Genomic DNA, 12,011 nt, shown 5'->3' on the forward strand with positions numbered 1-12,011 from the left:
GCAGGAATTTGCAATCTGACATGTTCAAGTTACATTCTGCAGCAGGTCATTTTGCAGCAGTGACATTCCTCAACAAACAAATAACTAGCATATAAAAACCATGAAACATCAAACATAAAAAGTTTTAAAATGTTTCAATGTTGAAAAATGTTTTAAAACTGATGTTGTACTGCCAAGCACATTGTAACCAAGATTTAATTAAATTCATCTCAGAGTGTGACATGCAATGAAGCTGTTCTATAGAGTAGCTATACAGAGGCAGTGTAAAGAGGCAGCTTCATCATGTCTCATTATCACTCAACCCTAATAGGACAACAAATAAAAGTGACCTAACAGAGACTGAAGAATATGATTATTTTTCACTGGTCAGACATAACATAACAAGCAAAACTAAAACAGCAGCTATAAATCATTTTCACTGCTAAAGTTAGTTTTGTCTTAGTGGTCTTATGAAGACGGATGTTATAGTAAAATGAAACGGACAATACAATACATTAGTAAAGTCATTACTGATGTGGCAGAACATGTGGTGCACATGCTTGCAGTTTTACGACCAAAAGGGCAAAAAAGAAAACCACTCCTCGTCTTGGAATACAGTTTTTCTTCACAATGACAAAAACTCCAACGTCATGTCAGATTTTGCTGGGGCCATGGCCGTGAGTCAAACAGGTGAAAAGACGTACAGAAAATGAGATGGAGAAACATCAGAATCACAGAGAAACTGATGATTAAAGCCACAGAGCGAGGCCTTTTCATGACACAAGAGGATGACAGGGGAAGCTGATGACAAAGAGAGTACAAAGGAGAAGCACCAGATGATGAGGAGGGGAGGTGAATAGGCTGTTAATTTAATCACTCACCCTCTGTTCAGCATGTCTCTAACTGACAGTCTTTATTATCTCACAAACCTTCTTCTCCACTGTAGTTGAGTCAGGCAGGACACTGTCCCAAAGCTTTAAAGGAAGGGTTTTTTTTTAAAGTTGGTGTTAAAGCAATATTGCTGTAATCCTGTGCACATGATAAGGTCTTTGTGGTTGTCACTTCTCCAACTCTCCATACTGGCCCTGAATGTTTCCACCTGGAATGCCTTCAGGCTACAAAAAACGTGGCTTTAAATACACAACTCCATTTGGAGTTCAGCTTTATCGCATTTTAATACCACATTTTAAGAACTGACTTACCCTGACAGGACACCGAGTACCAGGTTGAGCATGAAGAAGGAGCCGATGATGATGAGGGGGATGAAGTAGAGCCAGTTCCAGGTGTTTCCTACCACATCATTGGTCTGGATACATAAACACAACATAGACACTTTACAACTATCAGAGCAAAAATATAGATTTGGGACACAAACATCTAAACTCTCAGTTAAATAATTTGTTTAAAATCACCTTTTAAGGTACTTATGTAAATGTTTCATTATAACATGTACTGTTAAGTCATTTAGTATGAGTCATTTAGTAAAAAAAGTAAGAAAAAGTGAATGAACATGCTCCAAACAATAAGTAAATGGAATGAGATTTTTGAATGTACCAGCCTGAGATGACATTGAATGCATTTCATCCCACTTTCCCATTCACAGCTACGTATGTACTTTTTTCCTAACTTGGCTGAGTGAACAAAAAGCATTTACCAACTTGCCTCAGAAAAACTTTTCAGTTTAAAAATAACAATTAAAACCCCCATCTCTGTGCTCTTCTAAACAAAGAAACCCACCAAGTAACATCCCACCAAGAAAAAGCACCAAAACAGCAGTTTAATTTAACATGAGCTACAGCTCAAAAATGTCTGTTTCAAATGAACTGCCACAAACAGATGTGACGATTCAGTCATCCAGTAGGCAGGGTGAGTGATTAAATGACTTTTCTTTCACATACAACCCCAAACACACACACACACGGCGGTCTTTTCATTCCTTGTGGGGACTTTATATTGACTTACATTCATTTCCTGTAGACATATCCTAACCTTAACCATAACCACTACCTGCCTAATCCTAACCCTGACCCTTACTTAAACCATGCTGGCACCCAAAAATTCAGTGATTTCTCCTTGCGGGGACCAGCCTGTGGTCCCCGCAAGGATGTAAGTAATACAAAGGCACTCACACACACACATCTAAACAGCTCATTTCTACTGCAGGCACACACTGCCCATCTCCTCAATAACGATCTATGCTCATTCTGACCATATAAAAGTGAAAAATAGCATAGGATGTCCTAAAAAGACACTGCACAAAAGTATGTTGCCACATTTCACCCGTGTTTTTTTTTTACATCTCATCCCAAAACCATAGACAATCTGCTGTGCTAACAGCCTCCACTCTTTTGGTTTCAGATTTCCATCAGGTTTTGAAACCTGGCTCCAGGGATTTGTTCCCATTCAGCCTTAAGAGCATTAGTGAGGTTGACCATTGATGCTGGGTGATAAGGCCAGACTCAAAATCAATATTCTAGTTTGTCCCAGAGCTGTTGCATAAGGTTGTGGTCAGGGCTACGTGCAGGCCATTGTTGTACAATTTAGCAGCTTCTCATCTTCAGTTGCAACAAGTGGTAATGTAATATCACACCAATGCAACGACATGGCTTTTCTTTTTCTTCCAATCCATATGGCTAAACTTTATGAAACTGACAATTAATGAAATTTGTGGGCGGAAATGTATGAAAGTTTAGGTAATATCTTACACCAAGATTAACATTTTTATATAAATTCACTTGATAGTTATTCCACCTCTGTTATTCCTATGAGTGACTGACTGCTGGCTGATTGCTCCGAATGATCAGTGACTAACAAGCTTCCACATAATTTGGAGTCGTGCATCATGTACTGTAGTTGTGGTGACAGTGTACTCCCACTCTCAGCTTACACAAACACAGATACACATTTTCTCTGACAGCAAGGAAAGCCTGCTGAGATGACAGCCACTCCGAATCAATTCTGCAGCTCCTTACAGTCCTTCACAACACACAGCTGGGACTGTGCTCAACAGCTCTGGTGGCACAAAGGGCAAAAGGTTTTCAGAGAGACGACTATAATAAAAAAGGCATCCTGGTTAAACTGTCATCTCTGTCAAAGTCTTTGGACACAGAATTCATTTGCTGCAAGCTAATTTTAGTGATATTTTATCAGGCAGTTTGAGTTCAAAAGGTTGTCTGCTTCAAAATATAAAGTCTGGTGGCCAGAGCCACGATTTCTTTTACCTCAATGGAAACTGTTCTACATTTCAAAGCACTGTGAAAAAAAACACAAAATCCCTTAAAATTCTAATTGCCTATTGCATGATAATGCAATTTCAAGAATCCTACAGTATGTTACACCTGTCTTGCATCAAACTTATGAGGAATCTCACTTTATTTAACAGATATTAAAAATGAAAGCTTCACCAAGGTCAGTGGATCAACTGACTTGAAAGTGTGGCACTGACATTTAGCCTTGTTTAGCTGACAGTTTTGCTTTTTATGTGTCACATTTCTCAAGGAAAGATGTGATGAGAAAAAATAAGGCCAGGCAGGCAAAACTGAATGCAAGAACCAGAGGCAGAATCATGTTCAAATGAGGGTCAGAGGCAGGTAGGCCCAGTCAGTCCAGGCAAAGCAAAGAGTTAGGCAGGGGTAAGGTCCAAGGGCAGGCAGAGTCCAAAATACAAGATAACACAAAACATCAGAACACAAAGAAACATGAATGACTAGACAACTGAGATAAAAAAAAAAACAAGCACATCCTGTTACATGACCACAGAGGATACACACAGTAAATCTGTCCTAAAGTGAAGATTTTTTGCTGGTATAAACACAGACTGAACAATTACACAGCTAAAGAGCAGGTGAACATGAGTGCAGTGGGGCAGAGCAGGAAAACAAGAAAAAGGCAAGAGCTAGGTTAGATAAGACAAGAGAAGACATGGGGCCCGGGAGTGGGACATTTTCATCAACTTTGTTTCCAGCAGCAGCAGGCAGCTGTCTTCAGCAAACACGCTCTAATGCACCTACTGCACACTCCCTGCTCAGCTCCAAATGGCACCAAAGCTAACATCGAGCTGAAGAAAGCAGAACCTTTAGCAGCTAAAGAGAGATCTTTTTCAAAGGAGACCAAAACAGAACTAAATGTCATCAGGTGGGCACATGGACGACTCCAAATGGATGCTAATCTTGTCTGCTCAATGTTATAGAGTGATAAAATGCCACAGCTGCGTCTGTTAGAGACGTCCCCACAGGCAAACACATAGATTCGCCTGAACTGAACTTTATAACTTCAGTATCCTTACTTTGACACTGTTACTCCAGCTAGCTACAGTACATCCGCTGACGTCCAAGGATTCACAAACAGTCATGGGTGAATGTTTATACATTTGACAAGTACTGTGACTGTCCTGATGGCACAAAATGTCACCCTGACAAAGTCAAAGTGTACCTGCCTCAGTGATTCACACAGCTCTGATGAAGTGACAGGAAAAGGTGTCTGCGACTCCAAGCATCTCACACATACACAATAAACCATGCAAATCACAGATCTCAGTAAACGGTTGCTACAGTGCATCACACAGTAGATCACTACAGGTAATATTATGATAGAGCAACAACTGATGACTGTATTCTCTTGTAGTATAACCTTACTATCTACTACTATAATAGCAGAACTGATAAATACTGATTGGTGGCTGGTAGTACATGGCATGAATTTTTATCCGAAGGAACCCTGTCCAGTTAAAGAAATAATATATCAACAAAAATATTAGGTAGAAATTTGTAGGATCATGTAGGATCCCACTGATGTAGGAAGCTGTGTTCAGTTGCATTTGAATGCAATGATTAAATGACAGCAAATGCAATACTAAATGACGTAGTTTTTTTTTTTTTAAGTGTGAAACCAGAACATGACACAGCAGGCTAATTAAGGCTGCTTCTAATTTGTTGACAGCCGTTGGGTCACCAGGAGAGACGGGGAAAATGTAATAAAATCACAGAGCATGAAATGAAGATTGTCACATTATGAAGGCTCAGAAGCCACCCCCACATGCTGCTGCTGCCACTGCAACAGTGTCACTGGGTCGGAGCTAACGCAGCACTCACAGTGTGAATCAATGCACAGCTTTACTGTCTTTTATAGATGTCTGTCACGGCATTACCACTAAAGAGGGTGTATAGTGGAGACAGATGGGGATGATACCCAAGCCCAGTTCAAAACAATGTAAACCTGAGGAACCTTTTATGATGGGTGAGTCAGTTTCATTGAAAGAAATAAGGCGTAATCTCAGAACACAATATCCCTTCTATTAATGCTTGAGTGAGTTTTATTTTTTTAACCTTTAACTTGCTCAGAGGGACTGTGCTGTTTACTCACTGGCTCATTTACATTTTCTACCCACTATTCTCAGTATTCTGAGCGGTGTAGTGATACGCATAACCCTCATTGCACACAGTGTCCTCTAACACTTTTACAACAACTTTGTGATTCCTAGGGATAAAAACAGGTCTAACAAAAAACAAAGTGAGGAAATACATTGTTGTTCCAAAGCAATATCAACCTGGCCTTATCCACTGGATCACGTCTTTTTGTTAGTGCTTTCCAACACCCTTACACATGATTACAAGAACAACTCATAATTGTACAACAAGTACAAATAGGGTTTGGCGGGCTTTTACTGTATGCACAAAATGGTGATACCAGCAACATCTTAAACAGAATCTGATCCTAATCTGTCCTCATATTAATATCCAGTTTTCACTCTGGTTATTATTACAACAGGAGAAATTTTGTGGATGTAATGGAAGGAGGAAATCTGACCTCCAGCATTCTAGAGTCGTATATCAGTAACATCCACCATGTGGTTTAACCATTACAGACAAGTCACCTTCCAGGCAGTCGCAACCAAATATTTTTCATGGTTCTTCTAATGGATAAATAGCACTTGCTACACACACAAGCCTATAGGGTGAAGTCTGACTGAGACACTGAACAATTCACCAAAGGCTTCAACAGACAGATGTGCAGTGGTTAGCCAGCAGTCAGAAAGGCGTTAATGTTAAACTTCTCAAACGCTGTAAAAAGTGCTCAACAATACACTGTGTGTGTGTGGTGTAGTAAACATCAAGATCAACAATCAGACCAATCAAAACAGTTTCAAAATGGGCCTCAACAGGATGTGAGAATAGTCTTGAGGAACCTCTCCCACCTGAGCCAAACACTGCTTCCTGCATCTGAATTAGGCTAAAAGAAGAAGGAAAAGAGAATAAACACACAGGGCCTACATGGTAAAATTCAGCAGTATGAAGAGAAAGTAGTCGAACAGGTGGATGAGAAAAATACAGTGATGAAAGCCACAAACATGGCTGGAGTAAAAATAACTGGAGGATTTAAAGGAATGACTTAGAGCAGAAAGAGGAAAAAAGACCAAAATACAAAGCAAAAGTGCAGAGTGAGAGAAAAGGTATTCTCAGATGGCAGCAGGGTGGGTCTGCAGTGTTTAGGATAATGAGCCAGGAAAGGCTCAAGGAGATGTTTAGAGTGAAACGAGGAGGAACAAGGTGAAAGAGGAGGAGGAGGAGGAGGAAAGATGGCTCTGTAAGTGGCTCGCAATGTTGTGCCAGGTAGCTGCTCTCTCCTGGGAGAGGAGGAGATGAAGCAGTGGAAGGAAAAGGACACTTAGGAAGTGAGAGTAAAGGGAAAATTTAAAAACAGAAAAAAGATACATGAAGATGATGAAGAACGTGTATATATAATGCAACAAATAATTTGCCAAATAAAATTTAACTGATCAATAAGCTGATCATATTTCACATAGAATGTAGAACAGAGAGAACGCTGGCACTAAAAATCTTTTTTCTTTTTCTTTTCTTTTTTTCATCTTCAGGAAATTTGTGTCATATTTTTTTATATGGTAGGTTCTGCTGGTTTGATTTTGTATCCTATGAGCCAGCCATTGTAGGATTAGCCCAGACACTGTCACTGTTTAGTTCTGCTTGGCAGAACATCCATCATCCTTGAGGAATTCTTGTTCTTTTTTTTAAGCATCCTGGGACTGTATGTTTCTACAAGGCCCTATCATGCTTTTGGCTGTCCTGAAAAACCAGAATAGATGTGCCAGAATTTAGAAAGCAAATTGTTTGGGCTGGTGACAGAGAGAAAAGGATTGAGAACTTGAGTATCTGGAGGTGTTCGACCTAATGACCCAGAAGCAACATCTCTGTTTAGGGTTCAGCTGCAGATTGTTATAAATTGTTATTATTTATTGTCATATGTATCCATCTATCATCATCTATACTGCTTATCCTGAAGAGGGTCACGGGGGGACTGGAGCCAATCCCAGCTGACATTGGGCCAGAGGCAGGGTACATTCTGGACAGGTCGCCAGTCTATCACAGGGCTGACATGTAGAGACAGACAACCACACACACTCACATTCACTCCTACATGCAGTTTAGAGTCACCATTCAACCTAAGCTGCATGGTGGTGCACTGGTTAGTGCTGCTGCTTCAAAGCAAGAAGGTTGTTGGTTTGGGCCCCACTGACTGTATATAAAAGCTGGACAAACCCACTGTGACATCACCCGCTGGTTTTCTGAACAGCAATGTTGAAATTCAAGTCTAGCCTTTGTCATAATGGTAGCGCTTCATTCCGCCTGCTACATCTAATCCAAAAATGAGCAAAGAGGTAAAGCATGAGTGGGACCCTCCTGCCTGTCATCCATGGCTGTAGTCTGTGTGGTGTGTTTAAGTGTCACTTTTTCAAAGCTGACGTGAGGCATCGCAGCAGTCGACCTTTGTCGCTGCTAATTCTTTTACGTCAGCTTGGTGTGTCTTTGCCCTAAAACATCCCTAGTGGTTCCTAGAGGCCAAACTCTTCATTGTGCTCAAACATATAAATAACCTTACCAAAGTTCATGACAGTCTAGGCTCTACATGTTATCATACTCTGTACCCAAATGTGTACTGGGCAAAACCACAATCAAACACAAACTAACATAAAATCATTATGCGCTGCCACTAGAACATGAGAAATAGCTGAGTGGGTATGCTGATGAAAAACATATGAGGAATAACAGCATGAACATTTATATTAGAAACAAATGTCCAAAATGTTTAGTGTACATAGACTCACGCTGTAGAGAATATCCACCCAGCCCTCCATGGTGATGCACTGGAACACAGTAAGCACTGCAAACAGGATGTTGTCGAAGTTGGTGATACCAAAGTTAGGTCCAGTCCAGTACTCTCTGCATTCGGTGCCATTGGCACAGGTCCTGGCTGGGAGCTCCAAACCACAAGGCCAGTCTGCTGCTCTCTCACCTGACCAACAGAGAAAGAAAGAAGGCAGTGAATTTTAATATGCAACTTGTACATTTGGTGACATTCGGATGGATGGAGAGATGTCTGGTGACTAAATAATTGGAAAGCTTTAATTTTTGATACAACTTAAGCAGCTGGATTGGCTCCAGTGTCCCCAGTGCTTCCAGGTTTGATATGGGTTAGAACTGCCTCAGTGAGGGTGGAGCAGGCAAAAATGTCCTTTACCCTGCAACTTTCTCAGTTCTCCTCATACTGGTCCAGTGTGTCCCATGATCTACCAACAGTCAGTCATCAGTCATGTCTGTAAGGCCATATTCAGACAGAGATTAAAACAGAGCTTTGGAGAAAAACAAAAAAACACTGAAGGCTGTGTTGGTAGAGGTGTGTTTTATGTGCAGGTGAGACAATGAAATACAATCTGAGAAGCCCAGTTATACAGGAACAAATGTATGTGTTCAAAGCGTATTAGATGCCACAACACAGTGGTTTGTAATACTCACAGACAGGATTTTACAACCCTGGAATGTTATTGTTGCAGCAACTGTTTTATCTTTGGTGGTGACACAAGAGAACCACCACAAAGTAACCCACCAGGTGTGCACCACCTTCACATGCATGACTGGCCAATGCAGCCCTGCCAGATGACATCATGTCATGTTCCATAAAACTGTGAAACAGGGTTAACATGTTCTGCACATCGCATTATCAGTCAGTGAACTTCTCCCATTCAAGTGAATGAGAGGGGGTGCTTTTTGGTCACGCAGTCTTAACACTTCTAAAGGGGAACTCATAGCGGTATGGCCCCTCAGGCCCTTCTCAAACGAGTCCTTGTCACTGAAGATGGTACTGACCTCAGACCCCCTGGTTCAATCACACTGAGATCTCTGTTGTACTCACAGCTTATTTTACATATTACATTCAAACCAGTGGAGCATACAACTGGCAGCATGCCGTAGAACACGCTGGCTTAAAGTGACCAGACCATGATTTTAGTGATGTTTATTTGTCTTTACAAAAACTGTGATGAATCAATCCTGACATTACTCACACAGGTATGCAGCATCATACAGGATGTGCACCTCAGCTGAACACACAGGATAAATCAAAACTGCTATACACTGTGTAAATATGAAGTCAGTTTTTTACTAAGCTTCCCTCAAACCCAACATGTCTTTTCTAATAGAAACACTAGACAATAAGCAGCATAATAATAAATGCCAAAAGCCTCAAACGGGATATGATTTGGTGTAGCATTGGGCTATTTGATAATGCTCTCAATCATCACATATACTGCTGTTAGATAAAGCAAGCTTTGTTCTCTTTTACATATTTTTCTGTCTCACTTCTTGTTAAGGAAGATGAACAGTATCTTCTGGACTCCTGCACTGAGACATCACTGCAGTCATTATCTGACTGATATATACTGAGAGTGCAATAGAATGACATCTGTGATCTTTTCTACTTTATTCCCACTCACACCCTGACTATGTTTGAGCAGGCTTATGTGATAATTCTGTGTTGTGTATCCAAAAAACTGTCTTACAGAAGACAAAAGCAGAAAGGTTTAGTTAGCTCAATGTGAATGTAGTCTCACTAAACAAGATGTGTCCTATACCATCTGTATGCCTGAGTTTTCAGGGATTATGAAGTGACAGAGAGACAACTGTACATGGAGGTACAGAGAGTTTGTTTAACGGATGTGTTGGCACACATGTCAGCAGACTGGGATCAGAATGAAGAATCAATGTGCTGAGTATAACAGATGCCTTGTGCACCCAGTGTTTCATGAGGGATAGTGACTCAATTACAAGCTGTACCAAGTTTTAACGATGATATGCAGAGTCAGATTGCACAGCCAACATCCCTCTGGTGTCACTCCAGTGAAATATGTCTCTGCCTTTCTACTGACAGGTGCTGTGTCAGCTGGACTCGGTGTCCACACATGATATGGGAACATCTCAGGTCTCCATTTCTACTGGGTGCAGTTCCTTAATGAAATTACAAAATGGAAAAAAAAAATTAGGCTGTTTTCTAGTTTGTATTTACTTTTTGCAAATTGTGTGGTAGTCTAAAGGTCACGATTATAAACAAAAGGTCAGGATTAAATCTCGGTGGGACAGTTGACAGAGCAGTGCCTGCCCCACCCTCATCAAAACTCTGGTGTCCTTGAACAAAGCCTTTAATCTCAGCTGCTCCAGTGAAACTGTGGTTGTACTGGGCAGCTTCGAGGTGTGACTGTATAACCGAGTGAATGTTAACCAGAGAGGTTGCCTCTCAGTGAACCTATCCTGAATAAATAAATGTTAAAATAAAATAAATACCTAAAACTGTGACTTAAATACTCATCTGTTAAATCTGCAGAAGACTTTAGAAAATCCTAAATCATTTTGGAGTTTATTTATCTAATTAATTTCAGAAGGGAAATTATCTGATACAACCCACTTTTGTGTTTGTCTTGTCAACAAAGCTGAATCAATGGCTAATTATAATATGTTGTTTAGCTGAAGGCAAACTCTCAAAAGGCAGAATGAAGGGGATGAAGAAATTATTTTCCACCAGGCAAGAAGCCAAGTTCTTGAACAACATCATTGACATATGATACACATTGTTCCTTTGGCTTCACTGATATTAGAGCACGGATCAGGCTGCATATTTCTGTCCAAACCCAACCCGTGCTCGAGAGTGTGGCTTCCTGAACAGGGTTGTTGGGGGGCTGGAGCCTATCCCAGCTGACACTGGGCGAGAGACGGGGTGCACCCTGGACAGGGTGCCAGTCTGTCAGAGGGCTCGGTGCAGACTTAACTCTGAAATTAAAGAACATCACCATGCAACTCTGACAGTAACTAACATTGACTGGATGCTTTGTTTCAGCTCACATATTTGTAGGAAATTTCAAGAGCCAGTTTTGAAGATTAGATTTTCGTACACAAATAAATGGAAAAAAAAATGGCTGCCTGAAACGTGACCTATGGTCATAGTCTGAAATGTTATATCATCTGTTGACAGATGACAAATTGTCAGCAGTTATTTAAAGTAAACATGCACTCAAACAGCAAGTTTCACCTTAGGTATTATTCCTGCAATATTGGTACTGGTTCATGTACACACTTGTTATATAAGAGGAAGCTGGATCTAGTGAACTACAGCCTCATTAACATCATCTGAGTTAATGAGGCTGTATTGGCTCATGAGGCAGAGTACATAAACATCACTACTGAATTACAGCAGAAACTATCAGTCCAAACCTGGAGACTGTGAAAATATCAAAATCAAGACGTGATAAATGTCCATTAAATATTCATCTGTGCACTTGTTTGTTTGTTGATATAGGAGTCCTACCTGCCAGCACTGTGTGTGGGTACTCATAAGTCACATACGCATACAAAACTTATGAATCATTTATGTATTGTATGCCTATGCAATGCGATATATGTTCTTGCCCTTAACAAGCACAAGAGTACAGCTGACAGAAAAAAGTATTTTCCTGGCATCGACTCGACTGATAATCAGTGTTGGCACACAAACACACACCACAGCCAAGCTGTTCCTCTCACCAGTGTCAATCCTGAAGCAGGTGGTGTGGAATTTGCCCATGTAAAACTCCACCCCGATGATGGCAAACATGACTATGGCGAAGAACAGCAGCAGGCCGATCTGAAGCAGAGGAACCATGGCTTTCATTATGGATTTCAACACCACCTGAAGACCTGGGAGACAGAAATTGA

The 12,011-nt window shown here is 40.8% G+C and overlaps 1 protein-coding gene across 16 annotated transcripts in view; it reads right to left on the reverse strand.

Annotated features, from left to right (window-relative positions):
• The window catches only part of cacna1bb (calcium channel, voltage-dependent, N type, alpha 1B subunit, b), a 137,778-nt gene that overhangs the window by 66,914 nt on the left and 58,853 nt on the right, over positions 1–12,011 (reverse strand). For all 16 annotated transcript variants that reach the window (XM_020615082.1, XM_020615086.1, XM_020615083.1 and 13 more), the window contains 3 exons: positions 11,841–11,993; positions 8,099–8,286; positions 1,182–1,285 (listed from right to left, as the gene is read on the reverse strand). In XM_020615082.1, the coding sequence (XP_020470738.1) occupies positions 1,182–1,285; positions 8,099–8,286; positions 11,841–11,993 (445 nt within the window). The remainder of the gene's footprint in view (positions 1–1,181; positions 1,286–8,098; positions 8,287–11,840; positions 11,994–12,011) is intronic.

The sequence above is a fragment of the Monopterus albus genome, unplaced genomic scaffold (genome assembly GCF_001952655.1).
Source record: "Monopterus albus unplaced genomic scaffold, M_albus_1.0 scaffold158.1, whole genome shotgun sequence".
NCBI lineage: Eukaryota > Metazoa > Chordata > Actinopteri > Synbranchiformes > Synbranchidae > Monopterus > Monopterus albus.